The following is a 22,906-nucleotide window of genomic DNA, read 5'->3' as shown; positions in this document are numbered from 1 at the left end:
TTAAACTGGTGATTTAATTTCAATTTTAAAAAATTAATATATCATGTTTAGCACTCCTAAAAGGAATTTATTACTATTTGTGCATTTTGCTGTCTGATACAAATAATAAATTACTAGATTGTATTATTTAAATTTCTTTACGAGGAAAAAAATTACCAGGCCAAAACCCCAGGGAATTTATCTATCTGTCTTTGCTCAAGCAACTAGCTCTTTAGTAATAAATCACTTATAGCTGTGGCAATATATTTTCACTTAATGCCAATAAAATGCTGAGTGATAATATTTCAGACTTACTGTATTATAAACTTTTCATATGATATCCTAGCTAAGAACTGTTGCACATTTTCTTCTACATATATTTTAAATTTTAAATATTTTTTAATGGTACAGTATATAGCTCTGGATGGAAGGAATGGGATTGAACGTATACTTTAGTAAACACTCTGTGATCTAATCCAACATATTAGATAACAGCAGAAAAGAGTTCCTCCCATGAGATGCTCCTTCTCCTAGAAACAACTTAAAGAATGTGCAGCGGCATTTTATTCCCAATTCTTGCTTTCCTTCTGATAAAATACTTCTTTGTAGAATATCCTGCTTCTCATTGTTTTGCCTGTGGCTATGAGATTTTTTAATTATCTTCAGTGTTGGACAGTTCTGGACTTGAATCAACGTAGTTGAAGGCTTCCTTGTTTGTGAAAGTTGAGCTCAAAGTTAGACTGTGTCGTGGATTCACAGGTGCAAGTTCATTTAATACAATATTGTCACTTTTTACAAGAGTTGCTTTGTCCATGTGTTCTCTACTGTATCTGGCAACAACAGCATCTAGAAAGTCCAACTTTGGTGGCAAAGTCCCACTTTCAAATAAGTATTTGGCTAAGTAGGAGACTATGACATTAGTAAAGAAGGAGGTGAGCATAGCAAGTGTTTTAAATGGGAATCGCTGGATATAGAGGTTGTTATCATCTTGATACCAGCCAGGGTAGAAGATCAAGGGCTGAAGGTAGAGGTATGGCTCTCCTCCCGTTATTCTGAGGACAAGGCCAAACAGGTATCCTGCAATGGCACCATAGGTGTTGGTTCCTTTGATAAATAACACACACAGGAGCTGGGGGAATATGATGATATAAATGAGGTCAGAGCTGAGGTACCAGAGGCCGTACACCGATGAAGCCAGCAGTGCCATCGCTGTTGCTGATGCTCCAAACAGAAGAACAGTGATTCTGATGACCCACACAATTTCCCTGTCTGAAGCCTGCAAAAAAAGGGCAGTGTTAGGTAGTTTTTTCATGGCTATACATATATCTATATATGCCTACACTTACACACAGTCAATATAAAATACTGAATTGTAAAAGAAAGCTTTGCATGATTAATTCGATAATAATTATAAACTAATAACTCTAGCTCAATCTTAAGGTCAGAGAAAAAACCCTAGGGGTTATGGTTGCCATTCCCAAAGCCATTACTCTTTGGACATAGCAAAAAGCTTGATGATGAGTCAGAGAGAAAAAACAGCAATGTAAAAAATAACTTTTAAATAGAATCACAACTAGAAAAAAACTGTTAGCATCAGAATTTCTTCTTCTCTGTTTCCTAAGAAAAACTCCAACACATTACCATTCTGATGCCAAATGACTTCCCAATAAAGAAAAGATTAGAAAAATGTCTCATTTTGTGAAAAATTTAAGTGGAACTTACATTTGTATCAACACTAATTAGCTGTTTGGATAAATTGCATGTCCATGAGAACTCTTGATGGCTGCCCTCCCCAAGCCAGCTTTTTCACTTTTGTCATCAGTCACACCATAATTATTTGTATGCTTTTCAGTTTGTTCAACATACTGTTAGCAATTAAATTCTTTTTCTAGTTACAGGCAGGAACACGAAAGAGGTGTTTCATTATGAAATTATAGTCTGTGTATCACCTAGGGAAGGTCTCACCTAAAATTTTCTCTAAAAGTAAAAACGAAAACATTGTCTCACATTTTGCCGAAAGGCAAGCTGGTAAATATTCCGAGCAAACATAGAACTTGCTGATAAAATTGAGGAGTCAGCTGAGGACATCACAGCAGCAGACACAGCACCCAGGCCAAAGAACGAGATGTAGACTGGACAAAGGTACTGCAGCACGATTGGTAAAATCATATCTGCTTCTTTTTTGCTCTTGGGGTCAGGGACACCGTATTCAGTCTGGTTCCAAGCTGCAATATGGACACCAGTAAGTTATCAGTGACATTAGCAGCCACAGCACCTCTTGACTTCACAGGTAGGAAGGTATTCATATTACTACATTTTCATGCATGTTCAAGAACAAACTGTTACTAGGCCCAGACCGATGGCATTTTAGAGAGGCAGTGTCACACCAGTTTCTGTTAGGCAGATTTAATTCTGCTCAGCATTTTTCCTTGTCTCTAAAATAAACTTTAAATTGCTCATAAATGTAGTTTTATTCAATAAAATAAGCCTGAGATCCATGGGTTTTTTTGTGACGTGTTTAACTACTCTTTTAGATTACAAACAGGACTCAAAGCAATGTAAACATTTCTAAAAGAATATTTTTAGCAGTTTAGCTACACAGTCATTATGATGGGGATCATTTTCACTACGACAAGCAAAACCTTGGCAAGTAAATATTTGTCAAGGTAAGAAATTTGTGTTAAATCAAAGATGATTTAGTTTGGAAAACACGTTTATGATCATTGAGTTGAACCATTAGCCCAGCACTGCCAAGCCTATCAATAAACCACATCCCCAAGAGCCACGTCTACACCTATTTTAAATAGCTCCAAGGATGAAGAATCCACAACTTCCCTGAGCAGCCTGTTCCAGTGCTTGAAAAACCTTTTGGTGAACACCTTTCCCCCTATATCCATTCTAAACCTCTCCTGCTGCAACCTGCGGCAATTTCCTGTTGCTTGTTATGTGGGAGATGCACCTTGCTACAACCCCCTTTCAGGTTGTAGAGAGCAAAATGCCTTCCTCAGTGTCTTTTTCTCCAGGCTAAATAACCACAGCTCCCTCAGCCATTCCCCATTACTACTGTACTAACTAAATAAAAGTACCAGAATCTAACACAAACATTGAATAAAAGTATTGTGTCTGTAGAAATCTAGAATCTACAAAATTATTTAATTTCATCCACTGTGGTAGAAGCAATTTCCTTTGGGAGAAATACTCTATAACATTATTTTTCTGTGTAGTCTTCTGTTGAAGCAGTCATGAGTTGAAAAATGATGCCACCTGGTTATCTAACCTTTATGTCACCTATATTCAACACAAGATTTATTTTCACACACTTGTTGCACTATTCATTTTACATTTATTGTACTACTGATTTTGAATAATTTACCTGTAGATGCTCCAATTGCTCCAATCAGCACTGCAGGAATAGCCATCACAAGACAGCCAAAAGCAGCCAGGAATGACAGGACTTGAGCGTATGTGGCAGAAGATGAGGAAAGAACTCTCTGGAAATACGCTTGCCATGGAATTCCTCCTAATGTCTGCAAACACAACAGAATGCTGTGACTGGGAGATAGCTGAATTGTTTTACTATCACCGTACAGGGAACATGCACAAGGGTCACTTGAATGCTGAAAGCCATATTGCTACTGTTTAATTTATTTACTGAATGTCAGCCAGCCAGTAAGAACTGCAACTTTCATTATCACAAGCAATGTCAAATCTGTGTAAGTCCGCTTAAATCCCATTCTTTTAGACAAGTTATTTTTTATACAATTAGGATCAACACTTGCACTTTCATAGTCTCTGTAGTCCCCAAGTCTTTTGATTTGATAAAACTTTATGGAAAAAAATATTTTCATATTTTATATTTGAAGAATTTGCTCTCCAATACTCCTGCTCCACTAAAATTAGATTAGACTCTGACATGATATCAGTGCAAGATTTTATCTTCCTTTGTGAATGTGTCTAGTCATTTAAAGAAGGTGGGACAATTCTGTATACACTGAATTCAGGAATCTGAAAAATTATTCTCCCACTGCGTTAGGCAAATACAATACCAATAAAAGTTGGTAGAAGACATAGGCAAAAAAGGGAAAAGTTTTGATTTATGGTGAAAACCCTTCTCTTTTATTTCGATATGTAACTGAAGATCCTGAATGGACTTAAAATTATTTCTGCAAAATATGACACAAAAGAGCATTACCAAAGGTTGAAAACTCAAGTGCTAACAATTCAGGATTTGAATAGTCTCCACTAAGTAACCAAGTGTCTGTCTCAAACACCATAGAAAAAAATGGCAAACATATTTTATAACCTAGTTCTATACACTAAATGAGGCAGGAGGCATTTGGACCAGAATTGTATACACAGGTGTTTCATATAGCTTCATGCACACATAGGGACTAAATTAATGTTTCACTGACAATTCTGGTTTTGACTTGCTATTTATGACTGTTTTTCTTTGCCACCTTGATAATAATGTTCCTTTATCAAAGCTTTCCAAGAATGTGTAACTTTCTTGAGCTATAATGAAACAGACTAGATGAAAAGAAAGTGTATCATAATTTGGCAATATCAAAACTTTCCTTTGGTCAAATTAAACCTTCAGGCTTACAGGAGAGAATACAGCCACTTGAGCTAATGTAATACTTTAGGTCTCTGAGAGAATGCTGAATAAAATAACATGTTTTAATAGACCAATTATAAAAAACCCTGAAGATTTTTGGCTGTGAGTATTTGAAAAAAGGCCAGAAAATGTAATTGCAAAATAAAACATGATAATAAAACCAGTGTAAATTTGCATAGGGATGCTGAGAATGGAAAATGTTAGCATGTGTTTCTAGATCCTGTAATGGAAAGTACTTAATAACCACTGATCCCTTGTGTAATATAGGTATTAAATAATGAGAGACCATGGTTCATTCTGGCATGTGTGCGTGTATGAATTTATCCATCCTGCCATCCATCTCTGCACAGCTTTTTCTTTCCCTATACCAAAGGCATATTTAATCATTTGTATAATGTATTTATTGCCTTCTGCAATATATGAATTCCTCTGCCAACAATTACATCAGTTAAGCATTAGCTGCACACTTTTATTTAATTTTAACATGTCAGCTCTTTCAGCCTGATGTTATTTAAATTGCATTCCTGGCAATGCTGGCTGATATGTCACTGAAATCATTCAAATGTGCAGAAATATCAAGCAGGAGTCAAGAGGGTAAAAGTTTTCAGTTTGATAGAAACTCTTAACTAGACTCCATCATTTTCAGCTGTCACAGTAACATGGTGTGAGTGCTTAAATGCTTTACTCCTTCATACAAATCACCACTTACCAGTAAAAAGAAGTTGTCCAACCATGTGTAGATGTCAAGGGAGTTGATAGATCCAAGCCAAGGTGCTTGGTACACATGGTGCACAGCCGTGAGCCCAATGTCTGTTACTGCAGGATGGGACATGGCAAAGGGGACACTGATCCACTGGAACCAAAGAGAAACAATGTGCTCAGGTCTAAAGAAGATATTCTAAATCTGTGAAATTTAAATATTAACACTCATCTAGTTTTCTTATTCTTGCTTGTTTGAATATGATTGAATACCAAATTATCAAGATGAATTGCAAAAAGTCAGATTATGTGCGGGTGGAACATTTCTGAAATCCAGAGGGCTTGGTAGTGGATAGCTCACATGTGTCCTTGAGAGTGTGAGCAAAGAATTAATAAATGGAAACTGAAAAAGCAGAAGAAAATACACATTTACACAACTTTGTTCTATTTTACCTAACCTCTTCATACATTGTTTACACTCTTTCCTGGACCACCAGACATTAGAGGAAGGAGCAGCAAAGCTCTGTGACAGTGAGAGTAAAAACTGCTCCAGAGTCTGGAGGAGAAGCTGGGATAACTGAATCATCTGTGCTCTCCTGTGCTGTGACATCTACTGTGAGAGGGTCCCATGTGTTCTAAACCTGCCTCCCTGGAGCATGGCCATTTAGATACTGACTCTTCAGCCTCACTGATGGCACTCTTGAGTTCATGAATATGGGTTCTTCAGCACTACATTACTGATGTTTATTTCAAATGGGAAATTACATAAAGAGCCCAACCTGAATTAAACAAAACACTAAAAAGCTATAGATCTAATAATTTAGAAAACTTCTGTACAACCTTCATTTTCTTCCCACTCTCCCATCAGGTTCACACTAATTTTTATGTTATTCCTGCAGGATCAGGCTCTCTAGTGGTTCATGAGTGGATCACGCTGGAAGACAATTTCTGTACTTTGATTTCTCTCCAGTTTTGGGAATTTCTGTAATGCATGCCATCTGTAGAAACTTAATGTCACACAAATATTAACATTTATGTTAGGGAAAGAGTATTTTCCCCACTGTTCAGATGAAGAAAAAAGATATGAGGGAAGAAAGTCTGGAATAACTTTTCATTTGAGGTGGCCAGCTGGAACTTGGATTTGCTTTTTCAGGCTATTTAGCACCATTTCCATTAAATCACTTAAAGGCTATAGTCCTCACAGCAAGATGCCACAAAGTAAGCACACACAGAGAGCTGGTTAGTGACCACCTGTGTAAGCAATGGCTGAAGCAATTTTCCTAGAGTTGCACAATAACTCTGTTGAAAGCAGAGAAAGAACACCAGGCCTCCAAGATTCCTTCATCTTGAGCCACTCCATTTATTTTAGCATATCACAGTTCTCTGCACACCTTTGACTGTCTCTTACTGCCACTGGCAAACAAAGCCAGCAGCTTCTTTGATTTCACCCTTATGATCAGGGTCACACTGATGTTTTTCAATATGGGGCTTAAAGAACAGCACAAAATAAAAGGCTACCCACTAGCATATCATCGATAGCTGATGAAGGATATTCACTTCCACACTAAAACAGCCAAGACATCTAGTGAGACTTCCTGTATTATGGTCTCCAAGGGTGGTGGAGGGAAATGAGGGAAAAACCAGGAAGGTTAACTAAGTTAACAGGAGGTTAACTAAGCTGTGTAGGTGACAACCACAGAAAAGAGAAGCAGTAGAGTATCAATTCTGCAGGTCCAGTGGCAGAATTTCTCTACCAACAGTTTAGTATGTCTGATGCCTCCTGCCAGTGTCACAGTCCTATAGACTGACAGGGAAGGAGTCAGCACCAGTTCTATTCTGAGTTGGATGTATACTCAAGAGGAAAATTGTAAGAGTGGTTGGACTGCCAGACTGGCTGGAAAAAAGCCAAAGAATCAGACCTCTTGGACAGCACTATTTCCCAAGTACAGGCTGTACATTGATGCAAATGCAGACTTTTAAAGTCAGCACTCTGTGAGTCTGGCCAGTTAGCAATGCTGTGCCTGGTACACCCCGGGACACACTTGGCCCTTGTAGCTGCTCAGGACAAATCCTTGACAAAACAGGGCAAAAAAAGCCAAACTTACCAGTCCCAGGAAGATGCAGAAGAGCTGAACTACATCGGTGTAGGCCACAGAATAAACTCCACCCACAAGTGTGTACAAAGTGGCAATCAGGGCAGAAATAATGACTGAAATATTGACATTAATGTCAATGATCACACTTATAGTCGCACCTAAGGAGAAAAGCAAAGCGCTGTGTGTTAGTGTGTGTATCACAGCATGTCTGATGAGAACCCCACCTTTGTCAAGTTGCATATATTGGTTCTGGACTGACAGTAACAGCATTAATAATTACCCTGTGTATTCTGCACACCCTTTCTGCACCTTTAAAGGGAATAGGAAAGAGATGCTCCTGTTGGTCTAAGTTTAGCATCTCTCATTTTGCAAGTTCTTAGGAAATGGAGAAGTGTCCCAGCACTTCCTTTTGTTGCTCAAGGTCTGTAAGGAGTACATTCTCTTGTTCTGTCTGTGAAAACCAGCTATGCCCACCCCTGATTGCCACAGTCTTCAGAAGGATACTGAAAATGTTCTTGCAATGCTAACAGCCAGCTGTCACAGCACTTGCAGGATGCATCCCCTGAGGTCCCATGAATCTGTGTCTGTCCAGTGTATTTTAAAGTGTCCTCACTTGGTTCTTTTCCAACAAGTCTTCCTTGCACTGGACTTTCCCAAGCTTCTCAGGGTCCTGGGATTGCTAAAAACTGATCTTGCCAGCAAAGAATTAAGCAGAAAAAGCACTGAATACATCAGTCTTTTCCACATCTTTTACCACAAGGTGCCCCATCCCATTCAACAGCGGTTCATATTTTCCCTTTTGTTAGGATGAACTGCTCTTGAGCATGGAGGAGGTGATCCCTGAATATCAACCAGTTCTGCTAGGCCTAGCTCTACTCTTCTAAAGTCTATGGCTGAAGTTGTGATATTTGCCTTGTTCCCCCCTCTCAGGACCATGAGCTCCCCCATCTCATGAATATTGCTGCCAAATCTGCCTTTGACCTTTATAACCCTGACTTGTTCTTCCTCATGTCTAAGTAACAGGTTCAACAGGGCACCACCTCCCTACAACAGCTCCCTGATCATTTGTGTCAAGAAGTTGCTGCCAGTGCACTCAAGAAACCCCCTGAACAGCTTGTGTCCTCCTGCCTGGCCCCTCCAGCAGCTATCAGGATGCTTATACATTTCCCTTTGATGTATCAGCTATTTCAGCCATTGCAATGTTTTAAGACCGTGTTTAAGAAATTCCTCTCCCCCTAATTAGGATGATTTCAATGAAACATCTTGCAAGTACTTTTAGTGCTTGCAGTTATTGTAGATGGATATTCTGGAGTACATATTTGGAAGAGTTTTGGCCTCAGAAGACAACATGATGTGTGATATATAAGAACTTCTGGGAGCTGATAGATGTGGCTTTTGCTGAACAATGAGCCTTCAAAGTTCATGTGCTTAAGAATGACAAGCTCAGACCTCTTCCACAGCTTAAAGATCAGTGTTTCCCATCTATAACCCTGCCAAGGAAGGAGTATTGCTGAAAAGCAAGTAGTGAAGAATACTGGGATTAAACATTCATCAGTGAGGATAGGTGTGAAAAAGGAACTAGATTATTCACAGAATAGTTAAAATTAAAATCTTCATTGACCTTTATAATCATTGACAGTCTTTAACTGTTGGCTGTTATATAAATCTAGAAAGGTATTCACATCATTTTATGTTGAAATAAAAGAGAATGGCTTGTCCTTAATAAAAAATATTGCAAATACTCTGGGTGTTCTTCAAGTTATTCAACTCCCATCACCTCAGCATGCAGTTTTTTCTTAGTCTTTTAAGGATTTTGTGATGAAATGGTGGTAAACAAGCTCCCCATTGCTTTGCAGTTCATCAGAGCGCAGTTGGAGAGTACCTTCAAAGTTTATTTTTGTTTAAAATAGCTTATGCTAGAAGGCATTACCACATGCATGTGCATTATTAGTATGATTAGTTGGTAAAAGTCAATTACTGGTGCTTCAACTCAAGGGCTTTCTCTATTCTTAAAGGGGTTGCTAAATGTAGGCCTGAAATATAATTAAAAACCCTGGAAGCTGATTTTTTTCAGGACTGGATGAGTAGTTGAGTGATTTTCTATTGAGTCACAGTTTCACTAATTCTCCAAATCCTTTCTTGAGTATTTTCTTCATTTTGTCAAGAAGAAAGCCATTTAGAATTGAAGAATTCTTCAATTTATTGATTAGTGTCTGGTTTATTTCTATTATTTGTGTTATGGAATGGTCTGTATAAGGAGATCTCCTATATTCAAAGCATTATTTTGTTAAGATGCATTGGAAATGCTGTTACATATCATTAAGGGAAATTTTGACTGGCTTCTCTCATCCCAGAGATGTAAAAGAAAAGCTGGGTCAGATTTGACACTAAAGGGGCCCTTGCAATCACTTATGTTACCCTCACTATGAACAGAAATTTGCTCCTAAATCCTTTCATGCTCTTTGAAGAGGGACAACTTAAAGGTATGTGAAAATGAATAGATACTTTGCATGTCTTTCCCTTATCAAAATAATTAAAGGGGTAGCATTACTGGATTTATTTGCTAGTTAGCATGGGTCTGAGAAATGTCACAGTCTGAATCACTTGCCTTAAATAGTTACCATTTGGAGCCAGAATTTTAATGCATTTCTGATATTCTTGATAATTTCTACCTGTAATAAACTAATATTTATACTGCTTATTCCTTACCTAAGGCAGAGAAGATGGCAGCAGCCCAAAACATTTCTCCCATTAAAGCTGGAATAAACAGTAGTCCTCCCATCCTTTTCCCATAAAGCTGCTGAAAGGGGTCCAACATTGTCACATAGCCTTTGGATCGCATGGGTTTTGCAAAAAAAAGGCCACCTACAAAGAAAAAGCCACATAAGACACCAGCTGCAGTTCAGAAATGCATTACCATTAAGGGATAAAAGATTCATTGCAGTTAAGGGTACAAAAATGTCATCAATAATATTTGTTTGTTTATGTTTGTTTGTAAGTAAAAAGTACAGTGAAAATATCCTCTGGAAACTCTAACGTATGTCTACAGAATTACTTAAATGCACATACTCCATTAGTATCTATATTATGATGATTTAAAAAAAGGTTTTTTCTTATTTTTTCTGGCTCAGTTTATGTAATCTCCCATTATGGATGCTGTCAGAATTTTGTCTAATTTTGGATTAGCCTAAGAGAATGGCTTTTCTACCTAATCCTGTTGATTCTTAGACTGGAATCCAGCATGAATTTTCACATACTCCTACTCTAAAAATAAAACAGTCTGAGACTCCTGAATCAGAAATAGAATTTCACATGTGGTTTAGTGCACACACAGCAAATCTGATTATTTCAGGATAATTCAGATTTATTATGTATGTTTGAAACAACTTTACTACACCTGCAGGATGTGTCAGAGGTCTTCTGAGTTCTGCCGCTGTCAGATTACATTAATACTTCTCATACAGTTGTTTCACTTATGTATGTTCAGGAATTTTGATATATCATTATTCTGCTCTGCCTGGCTGGTATATGGGCTAGATATGTACATAAATGTGCAAAGGCCTTCCCTCCTCAAATTCTGTCTCTCTTGGGCAAATTCCTTCTGTCTTTCTATCTGAGGAAAGCTGAAAGAGCCCTTGTATGGAAACCTGTGTAGTTGAGATCTGCACATGACTGTAACCAAGTCATCACAGTAAAACTGCTGTATAAGGTATAATTACGAACTGGAAACCCTGTCAGTTCCCAGTAAGATATACTGTATGGCATTTGGCAACCCTTAATTAGGTTCCTCATGACAAGATATGTCATTTACTCATCATATTGTGCAGAAGGTTTTCCAAATTCCTATGTATTGCCTTTTATAACTCATATTTCTTCATTTCATCAAGTTCTCTGAACAGAAGGTACTGGGTCATACACTGTCATCCCAATTTATAGTGCTTATGTGAATGCTGTGTTTAGACAGGTAGATGCAGAAACTCTTCAGCTTTTTTTTTTTTTTTGTGATTCTTGGTTTGGTAATGGATCCTTTTCCTAGTCTACTTGTTATGCCATCATTGCAAAAGACAATTAAAGAAGAAAAAACATGATCTATTAGTATGTTCAAACACCTGTTAAAGGAAATAGGAGGTATTCAAACTTTTAAAACTAAATTACTTGAAAAACTAACGAAAATAAATTGTATGGAGAACAAACAGGGAGATCAAATTAATCTTAAATACTTCCTGTCTGAAGCAGTAATATTTTTCCCAGCCTTGTATTTATAATTTTGATTATGTGTTTTTTTAAAGGATAAAGAATTTCCCTCCTCAAGCTTTCAAGTACAGATCATGCCTAGAGAAATTCTTTCTCTGTGTTCTGCAGAGAGATACATGGTTATACATACAGACTGCTTTTCTCTGCAGTAGCCATCATAATTTTCAGGAAAACAAGTCTGGGCATCTCTAAACAGCTGAAAACAAGCAGAGAGGCTAAGTCTTCTGGACTATTGTTAATTTGTGTCAATTCTGCAGAGGCTGAGTGTTACCACATTTCTCCTCACAGAGAAAAGCAAGGCACAATTCTTCCCAAGAATACTTTTGGGTTTCACATTCTCTGAACCTCAGAGAAAGAAAAAACAATTCTTATCTCATTTACTGCTCCTGTGTTTGTTCACAAATGGAATGCATCGTGGAAGATTGTTTACCTGAAGGGAACTGATAATTGGATTCTGGTGTGTTTTGATTCACTGGCCAATTGGATCCAGGTGCGTGTGTGTCAGGACTGTGGGCTGACAGGCACGAGATTCCGTGCAGTGCAGTGCAGTTGAGTGCTTGGCAGATTCAGTTTAGATGTAATGTAATATAGATGTAATATAGAACAATATAGTATAATAAAGTAAGTAATTAGCCCTCTGATAAGATGGACTCCTCCTCCTCATTCCTCCTTCGTTGGGGGCAAAAATATCTACTATAGCTGAGGGCCAGGAGGACGCTTGTGACTCCAATCCCAACAGGCAGCTAATGACACCGACGGATTGCGACCCTTGGGACCTCCTAATGGCACCAACTCATCTCCAGGCAGACATCCACAGCCCCTGCTTTCCTTACAGCACACAGAGCTGCTCTCAGGGGTGGCAAGAACTGGAGCTGGCCTGTCATGCCAGGGAGGTCATCTGCAGTGGGGGAAGTTTCTGCCTGGGAAGTCAGGATAACTAGGACAGGACATTGGAAAGCATTTTTAAGGGGAAAAAAGAAAGAGGGAGAAAAACAAGTTGTATAGGAAGAAATAAAATGTGAGAGAGGATCTGGATAAGGAAACAAAGGGACAGATTAGGTGGGAGGACCCTGAGAATAGACTCAGAATAGACTGAGAAGTCAAGTTATATTAGAAAAGTGAGTACATCAGTCACGTTAAGGAAATATGAAAAACACAGGATCTTTTTTTTCTGAAACAACATGCTTTTTAAACAGTTGCATCATTATTTAAGCATTAGAATTTATAATGCTGTCTGTATTTTACACTCTCTCCCTGCATATATCAGGATTTTGCATTAGCATTCTGACATGTGATTTAGAGTTTGGTACATTTAAGAGATTGCATGTTTCAGTTTTAAGAAAATAGTTTCCAATCTGAGGAAATATGTTCTACATACTTCCTACACAAAATCAGAAGAGTTACATAGGTTCTTGGTGGACGTCTATAAAGTATAAGCACTTTCCTAACCCAAAAGGATAGTTGTCCAATTTCAAGATTTATAGGTGTACTGACACCTGGGCATCTGGGTCATGTTCCAGATCATATAGGCAATTAACGAAAACTTGAATAAATAAAACTAGGTATTGACAATTTAAACACATTACTGGTCCCCTCTACCACCCCCAAAGAATATGGTTGTAATAATCAAATAGGTCTTGGCAAGCAATTTGGGACACTTGAGATATCAAACTATTTATACTTGTTTTTTGTCTTGTTTTATTTTGTTTCAATAGCCAAATGTACCAGAAGAAGGGATCCAGTTTACCTCAGCAACCTTTTATGGGACCATAGTTTTTTATTTTAAAGAATGAACCTGACATCAGAACTCTTTAAAATGAGGGTCTATTAGTTTTAGTATTTGCTTACCTAAAACCAGGCTAAGGGAATATCCAATAGGAGCCTGAGCCCAAGCTAGACCATAGTCTGGAACATACACAGCTTCTGCTGTCCCATTGATGTAACCTCCTCCAACCCATGTGGCTGAAAAGGAAGAGATGGAAAAGTCTTTAATGTCCACAAAGAAAGAAAAGATCACACACTGTATAATAAAATCATCATTATGTACGATATGGCTATTTTTTGTTATATCAACAATACAAGTGCCAGGCATGGCATCCTTTTATTAAAGGCAGCCTTAATTTGAATTTACAGCCTAAGCATATGAAAAAAGAAGTCAAAAGGACTGAGGCAATCATCAAAGTGTCTAAGTCTTTATATAGTCAGTGATGATGTGAGGGCTGAGTCCCCCACTATTTATTTACTATTACGATTTTGTTTGTGTTAGTACAAATGAAGGAGATGTATAAGAGGGAGTCTAAAGTAGGACATGTAAATTAGGCAAAGTTTGATGAACACAGTATTTACCAGGACCTTAATAAAAAAAAAGCCTTTTAAACCTTGCTAAATTTTTGTTGTTACATGAAGCATACTAATAAACTCGGAGTTCTCAAAATATTTCTATATAGAGTTGTGGTGCTTTTTTTGTCACCATAAAAGTTCTAAACTCTAAACTTTAATTCATTTATTTTATTTTTCCTTGAGCCATAGTCAATAAAGGATATGTGCTATCTCCAATATTTCTGATTTTATCTCTCTCTCCAAAAAGCAGTATTTTTAATATACCGACCTCTGACACTTAATGAGTTTATTCTCTGCCTTTAAGGGAAGTTTCTACATTTGAGAATTTGGGATCAACAGTATATATATGAGAGAAAAACTCGAACACATAAATGTGTTGTGATTACATCTGCAAAAATATTTCATAACAAATCAAGTAATAAAGTTCATCTCTTCCTGTTTGCAGATTCCATGCAAAAAAAAATTATTATCTCTGATGTGCAATGAGCAAGTTTTAGAAATCCAAGTCTGCAGTTTCAACAGGACCAGACAGTCCTAGATTTTTGTAATGATGTTTTGGTTTGTGTCAGAACCCTTTACTTTTTCATGTAAGAGTGGTTAGGGTTTCTGTGTAAAAAGTCACAATTGTTGGAAATGTATTTTTCTTAAACATTCTTCAGAATTTTCCCATCATCCACCATTGTGCAGGCAAACTTGATTTTGTGTTTAAGACAAACAATTGGAGAGAAAAACAAATTAAGAAAATTTAATAAAATTCTTTAAGAAATTTTATTAAGAGCTAAATAACTACTCTTTTCTGCTCGGCTGTGATATCTCTCAAGTACTACTAGAGGGTATTTTGCTGAATTTCACTATGGCTTTAGAATCAAAGATCTCCAGCAACCAGAGAATTACAATTGTCCCCCTTTCAGCAATGTGAACCACAGGAATGAACCATTCTGTTGTTGGAAATGGTATAATGGACTTTAATGAGGGTGTGCATGCAGAGAGAGGCTGCAACAAAAGAAGCGACCCAAGGAGCCCTGTTACGAGTAGAGTTTTGGTTATCAAAACTATTGTGGACTACAGAGATAAGGGGTGAGTGATGACTGTATGGAGCCATGTGGGGAAGATGGGTTAAGGCTGATTCTTAACAAGAAGAGCAAGGATACATAATCTACATAAAAAGTTGTCAAACATTTGGGATTTTGTGACTCTTTACAGTGTGAATTAAGATAGAGGGGAATATCATACTTTGTTTATCAGATTTCTAGAATTATGAAATTGTTTGGATTGAAAGGTACCGTAAAAATCTTCTATTTCTAATTCCTCTGTGATGGGCAGGGATGGCACCCACAAGGCCAGGTTGCTCAAAGCCCTGTCAAACCTGTCCTTAAACACTTCCAGGGATGGGCAACCACAACCTCTCTGGGCAACCTTTTCCAGTGCATCACCATCTTCACAAAAAAGAATTTCTTCCTAATATAGAATCTAAATCTACCCTTCAATTCCCTACCTCTGCATCTCATCCTTTCACTTCATGCCCCGATCCCCATCTTTTCTATAAGCCCCCTTTAGGTACTGTAAGGCTGCTATCAGGTCTGCACAGATCTTTCCCCTGTCCAGGCTAAACAACCCCAACTCTCCCAGCCTGTTCCAGAGATCAATGTTGGGCCCAGTCCTGTTTAATATCTTTACTGATTATCTGGATGAAGCAACTAAATCTACCATTGGCAAATTTGCAGATCACACAAAGTTGCGTCAGAGTGTTGATCTGCAGTAGTGTAAGATATGGACAGGCTGGAGAGATTGGCTGAGGCCAACTGCATGAGGTTCAACAAGACCAAGTGCTGAGTCTTAGCCTTTGGTCACAACAACCCCAGGCAGTGCTACAGGCTGCGGACAGTGTCTGGAAAATAGTCCAGCAGAAAAGGACCTGGGGATGCTGATCAACAGCAGATGAACATGAGGAAATGTGTGCCCAGGTGGCCAAGAAGGCCAGTGGCAGCCTGGCCTGCATCTGCAATAGTGCAGCCAGCAGGAGCAGGAAAGACATCCCCTTGTACTTGGCAACTTGGCACGTCTAGTGCTGTGCCCAGTTCTGGGCCCCTCACTTTAAAAAGGAATTGATGCTGCAGTGTGTCCAGCAAAGGGTGACAGGGCTTGTGAAAGGTCTAGAAAAGATGTCTGATGAGGAACAACTGAGGCAGCTGGGTATGTTTAGTCTTGAGAAGAGTAGGACCTTATCGCTCTCTACAACTGCCTGATAGGAGGATGTAGTGATGTGAGGCCCGTCTCTTCTACCATGCCTGCAGCAAAAGCACAAGAGAAAACAGTCTTAAGCTGAGGCAGGTGAGATTCAGATTAGACATTAGAAAAACAGTTTTGACTGTTAGGATGGTCAGGCATTGGAATATCCTTCTCAGGGAGGTGGTGGAGTTACCATCCCTGGAGGTGTTCACGAGGTGTCTGGATCTGGCATTGAGTGATGTGGTTTAGGGGCTACAGTGGTAGTGTTGGCTTGACAGCTGGACTTGATGATCTTGAAGGCCTCTTCCAATCCTGATGATTCTACAATTCTGTGATTCTAAATTTTTCTTAACAGGGCTGCTCTTAATCCACTCATCACCCATCCTGTATCCATGTTTGGGTTTGCCCAGATCCAGGTGGAGGATCTTACACTTGGTCTCTTACACTGGGTCAGGTACCTTTGTATGGGATCCCTTCCCTCTAGAGTATCAACCATAGCACTCATCCTGGTGTCATCTGCAACCTTGCTTGACAGGGCCCTCATTCCTCTTGTCCATGGCCCTGACAAAGCTGCTGAATAGTACTGGTCCCAGTATGGACCCCATGCTCTATGGAAAAATCCCTGACTACCTGGGATGTGTGTTGCTTATTGTGTCTCAAGCAGCATAATCTTGTGGAATAAGCACCAGTATCCAATATCAAAAAGTAAATATTTACAAAGGGAAGCTTATTTGTCTCCCCAGAAAATGCCTAAGCATGAATTCTACATTAATTATATACTTGGTTACAGGAGGGAATAATATCCCACAGTCAGGGGCAGATGTCCAATATTGCTGCAGCTGTGGTGAATGGGGCTTCCAGCTCCAGCATTGATTTGCCAACAGTTGCTACAGAGATGTCAGATGTTCCCCAAAGGGCACTTGGTGCCATGCCTAGCTCCCTTATTTTCTTCTGGAGGAGATCAAGTCAATTCCCTTCTGTGTGATGTTGTAGGGGTCATTACCTGCCACTGTCTGCACTGCAGACAGATACTGCTGTGTAAGGATTGAAGGATTTAGCCCTTATTTTTAATTTTATTTCTTGATTTCTGGATTGGCGTTTGAAAAATTGCTGCTAATCAATTTTTCTGTGCACATGACTGTTCTGGAACACCTGGCAAGGACCACAGAGCTCTAGGAAGGTGTTATATGTCTTTTTCTGAAGGGATGAATGGATAGTCAGCACGTACACTGACACAGGTAAATACATTAGAATTATAAAGGGATAAGATAGGATGGGATTTCAACCTTAGATATTAATTTTCTGATCCTCATTTGGTAAGCCATAATTTAAAGTTAGTTTAATACCATTATTTTTGGTGAAATTCTTTTTGTTTTTACCTAAATCAGCCAAAAGGAATACAATATTTAATAATCTATGGAAGCATTCATGTGGTAATCTATTTTAATCTTCTCTTTGCCTGCTGTCTGAAGAACAAAAAATGCAGCAAATACCAACATCCATTTAAAACATGCACTGTAAAAAAGGATCAAACAAATACTGAGGGTAAGGAGTGCAATTTTTCTTGTAGTTCCTGTGAGACAAACAGAAGTTGATCTCTGAGTTCTTGATATATATACTAGGAAACCAAATTTTTGGTATTTCTTCAGATGAATTCCTTGTCTGAGCACTCAAATTATTTAATAAACTCATCAAGTTTTGTAAAATGAAAATTCTGATCCAAAGATTAGAATAAAATAGAATTGTGTAATTTTTTTTTTTCATGTAGAAGGGTTATGTAGGTCTATCCAACTAAAATGCAAAAATTACATCAATATATTATATCCTTTTGGGTCATGTTTGTGAGCATTTAGTTATGTAATCTCAACTATTTCCTTTGAGGTTTAAACTCAATCACTAAAATCAAATTAGATTAAATTTTGTTTCAGATAACACTTTTTTAAAAAATCATTCACAAAAATAAGGAATGGCAGTTTTTAATGCAATATTTTATCTATAATTATGTAAAAATTATACACAGATTAAATGCGTCTACTGTGGTACAATGTTATTTCATTTTAATATAAACTGCTGTGATCCATCCACAATTCAACCTTTTCACTCCTTCTGTTTTCTTTTTTGCAGACACACTCAACCTTCAACAAGCTTTGTATTCAGCATTTCAGTAGCTGGTTGATACAGCTTTTTCTCCTTTAAGATCACAGCATATATCCAAAAATATCCACAGCTGCTATTCATAGGTAGTGCTTTAAGATTTTTCAATGTTGTTTAGAAAATCAGCTATAATTACTCTGTAATATTTACTTTGGTGCTTATATTCTGAATTTTATTTCAAATTTATAGGCTCAGTGCTGTCGTCCTCTCCACTAAGTAACCCTAGAAACTTCTACTACTTTCATGGCCAATACCTGCAGAACGTTGCAGCGTTTGTCGCAGGCAAAAAAGAGAGAATAAGGCCTTATCTCATAAACCAAAGTGCTTCATGTACATAAAACCAATATCCTTTCTGGAAATCTTTAAAACAATTCTTGTTTTCCTGATGTAGGGAGGCTTTGCTTTCTAATTTATATTTAGACAATTAAACCTGGAAAACATAAAGATGGTGTTGGAATAGTCACGTATTGCGAATAGTCAGGGTTGCGAGGTGCAAAATCAGCACCAACCATTTTTTAAAAAGCAGGTATGCGCTTGAAATGTATGTCCCTTTTGTAAAAATTATCAACCTGTAAAAATTATTGTCGATTTTCATCAGCTTACTTTCATGATTGTTTTGTTATGACTTTAGAAATCGAGTGCCCCAAACACCCTCACCGAGACAAAGCTCGGACGAACCCCTGGCTCAGCAGATTAGTGCCCAGATCTCGCTGTATGCACCAGCCGTGGTTCACTACCACTGAAAGGTAGGCTAGTTGCCATATCCAGCTCTAATTGCCAGATTGAAGGAAGGCACAGGGGAAAAAGAGTGTCAGCCTTGAGAGTATAAAATCCGTGATAGTTTGAGCTCCCCAAAGGCTTTGGGATCAGTCTGATATTCTGCTGCAAAGATGAGACACTGCGCAATCTCTAGAGCTTGCACAACACAGGATGAACATGTGCGGGTGTGAATTGTGGTGGCTACAGAACATGCCTGAGATACAGGAAATCCCAGTTCAGGTCTCATCTGTGCTTCACTGTTACACAAAGTATTCCTGCAAAATAGGATGAAGGAGACCAGAATCTGTATCTTCTATATGCAAAGCCATTAGTTGTAGCCACTTCTGCGGGAAATGCTTTTTTATCTTGACTCCCCTGATTTAATGTTTATTGTTTTGTGGCAACCAATATTTCTGCAAAACATTCTGTTTTCAGTGCCCTTGAAAACATTTCATTCAGCAGAAAGCAGTCCAACCAGCTCTCACTATGAGCAGACTCTCGTCATACCTCATGCACCAGTAGCTGATGGATGCGTGATATGGTAAATTACAGCATAGTGCAAAAAGCAGAACATCTGACTGCATTCAAACTTTATTGACTTTTACAAACATTCTTTACTCAATATCTAAACATTCAGTCTTCGAATGAGCAAAATGCCCCTGCAAAAGAATGTGAAGTTATCTCAAATAAAGAATGCAGATTTTTGGCCCAAGTTTTACTTGGCTCTTCCTTATTAGATAATTGTGAAAGCAGAGCAGGGCAAAACAGCAAAACATAAATACAGTCAGATAAATTCAATTTGGCAATTGAAAGGGCTTTGCCTGAATAGGATTTAGATTAAATTAAGAATTAAAAAAAACCCACCCATGCCTAAACACTAATTTGCCTTAATATAATGGTGGGCAAATTCACTCTTCCTATAATGCATTTTTGTTCCAATACCATAATATAAGTTTCGAGATTTTGGACAGTATTGTGAGTATCTTATTTACCCAGGCAAGACGGCTGGTTTGACTGGCTCTGGGAGTTCAGAGAGCACTGTTTACAAAATCAGTGAAGAACTCTTCCTTCACCCAGCCTTTTCTTACTCATACTACTATTGAGAGTAAAGCGTTATTTTGTCCAATTGCTGAAAAAGAAGCTAAAAGAATCCACAAAATAAGTTTGCTGAAATCTGTACAGTTACAAGTCTGCAGTTATATCAATTTTCTTTTAGAAAGTTAGTTTATGTTGTACACCCTCCCCTTCCCAACAATCTTTTTCCCTATAAACTTTGTTTTACTCAGATTAAACAAACCCAATAACACACAAATATGGATGGTTTTAAAAACTATAACAATTCTTTTAAGACTTTTTAATTAATCTATATTAATTCCGTACTTTTGTCCCAAACATATCTGATCTACAGATGAATATGGAATGAAAATATATGCAAACTAGTTAAAATATATTCTTTCTGTAAGATTTACAAATATTTGTTGCTTCTATACAGATGCTACAATTGGATTAAAAAGTATATCTATTTTCCCCACTTTGCATTACTCAACATGCAGACTGCAATTCATTCAAATGGAAAACTGACAAGTTTTACACTGACTAGGAAACAGCAAGGTGTTTTTTTACATACCTGTCATTGTAAATCCACCAACTAGCAAACCAATGTCTCTTCCACCGACTATAATGGCTTCGCTGCGATCTCCTTCGCTGCCGGTGTTCTTGGTTTTCCAAGCAGCCCATATCCCTACTGCCAGGATTGCCAGGTAGAAGACAACTATGGCCACCAGCCCCTCCACATGGAAAGCCATGTTGAAGTCCCAACTGTTTCTTTTATCGCTATTTCATTAAGACCTCTGGAGAGAATGCAATAATAGGTCTGCTTTTAGCATGCCTGCTTTTTAGAATCAGTGTACAAAAACCCTCAGATGGTTTTTAAAGAGACTACGCCGGTGAATTTATGAAATGAGAATTTCAGATGTAATTGAGATTAATGTCACATGCCAATTAAAATGCCAGTGGAGCAACAACCAGTGGTTACAGTCTGAACACAAAAGGGAATGAATGACGTGGCTGAAAGCTAAACTACTCTTAGAAATCAGTTATTGAGCACTGAATTATTTTGGTATCACCAAGTCCTCAATGTCTGGGAACTTTTCAGTCACAGACTAGTTTGGTACAAGAAAAAATCTTGGGCATGTGGACTATTACAAAAATCTCTATTTTGAAGACAAAATTGCTTTAAGTAATAATAGAACTACGTATAAGTAATAGCCACAACAGCAAAACACATCTTTTAAGTGTTTGTATTGGAATGCTGAGTCTGGTCCCCCTTGTAACATCTCCCGTACTTTAAAGTCTGCGATTTCTTTTTTGCAACATTTAATTGTCCAGCATGAAACGCATGAATCTGTTCTCTCACAATACGGGAAGCAAACGGAAAGCTTAAAAGCTGTCGGAAGGCAGAAATGTTGAAGTACACGAACTACCGCGGGGGAAAACTCCCGAGCGGCGCGGACAGCGGCAGCCCCGTCCGTACCCAGCCTCTCCCGGAGCCCCCTCCCCAGGACGGCCCCGCCGCTCCGCGCCCGCTCTGGCACCGCCGCGCCGGCGAGCCCCGTCCGCGCTGCTCCCGACGGCTCCGCGGCGGGGCCGCCGCCCGAGCCAGCCCTACCTCCGCGGCTCCGGGGGCTCCGGGGGCTCCGCCGAGCGCCTTGCGCGGCCGCGCCCCCGCCCCGCGCCCACAGCGGCAGCAGCAGCGCCCGCTCGTCCGCCCGCCCGGAGCGCCGTCGGGCCGGGAGAGGAGCCCCGCAGCCCCCGCCGGCCGCCCGCCTCTGCCCCGCCGCCCACCTGCGCTCCGGCGCCGCGCTGCCCCGCAGCCCGCGGGGCACGGCCGCCCATCCCGCGGGGCGGTGTCGGGGCCGAGCCGCCGGGGCTTTGTCCCCGCCCGGGGCTCTCCCGCTGGAAGGAGCGAAGGAAGGAAGGAAGAAAGGAAGGAAGGATCGTCTCTTGACCCGCGGTGCCGACGGTGCGCCGGGTGCTGAGGCTGCGCCGGGGGTCTCGTGGATTAAAAAGTGGAAAATCTCTTTATAAAGGAGGAGGGTTCAGTGGGGTGAGAGGACCGCGTCCGTCAGAGCTGGGGGGAGGAAGGGGGAAAGACGTCAGAGTGATAGGGGACGTTGGGGGGAAGTAAGGATGACTCAAGGGAGACTGATTGTCGTGTCATGGCAGGGAAGAAGGGTTAGGAAGTGAAATTGAGGTGAGAAGACAAAAGGGAATGAGGGGAAACAGGAAGGAACAGGATCATATTGAACCAACGGGAAAGAGGAAGAAAAGAAAGGGCTGATCTAAAAAGACATATTGAAAAGAGTGATGGAGAAAAGAAAGAGGGCAGAGATGGGGGAGGGCAGGTGACCGCTGTGCTCCCCTTGCCCTCCCTGGCAGCCTTTCCTTGCCACCCCTGGGCCTGGCACTGGGTGAGCACCAAGCCAAGATATGTCTATGACAGGCTGGTCAGGACCATCTTTTGCCACACCTCCCTTCCAAACCTGGCTGAACATGCATTGGCCTTTCCCAGATCTGGGACAGCTAGTTCTTTGGGAGACTCTTTTTTTTTTTTTTTTTTTTTTTTGCCATGCCTCTTATGAACCTCACCTGCAGAGCTACAGTCATACCAGCTTTCCTGTGCTTGCACTTATGCTCTCTGTCTCCAAATGATGCCGATGGACACTGAGTTTCTAAGTGCTGAGAATAAGGGTACACATGCAAAGAGGACCCACATATGCCC

The 22,906-nt window shown here is 39.5% G+C and overlaps 1 protein-coding gene across 1 annotated transcript; it reads right to left on the bottom strand.

Moving 5' to 3' along the window:
• Window positions 1-631: 631 nt before the first annotated feature.
• On the bottom strand, window positions 632-20,930 carry SLC5A7 (solute carrier family 5 member 7). Its single transcript, XM_058800249.1, has 8 exons — window positions 20,753-20,930; window positions 13,492-13,605; window positions 10,099-10,254; window positions 7,399-7,547; window positions 5,304-5,447; window positions 3,353-3,506; window positions 1,987-2,204; window positions 632-1,255 (listed from the first exon to the last, which is right to left on the bottom strand). The coding sequence occupies exons 1-8, from the start codon at window positions 20,928-20,930 to the stop codon at window positions 632-634; spliced, it is 1,737 nt and encodes a 578-aa protein (XP_058656232.1).
• Window positions 20,931-22,906: the final 1,976 nt, after the last annotated feature.

Source organism: Ammospiza caudacuta, chromosome 2 (assembly GCF_027887145.1).
Source record: "Ammospiza caudacuta isolate bAmmCau1 chromosome 2, bAmmCau1.pri, whole genome shotgun sequence".
NCBI classification, from domain to species: domain Eukaryota; kingdom Metazoa; phylum Chordata; class Aves; order Passeriformes; family Passerellidae; genus Ammospiza; species Ammospiza caudacuta.
This window is presented reverse-complemented; position numbering and strand designations above follow the sequence as displayed.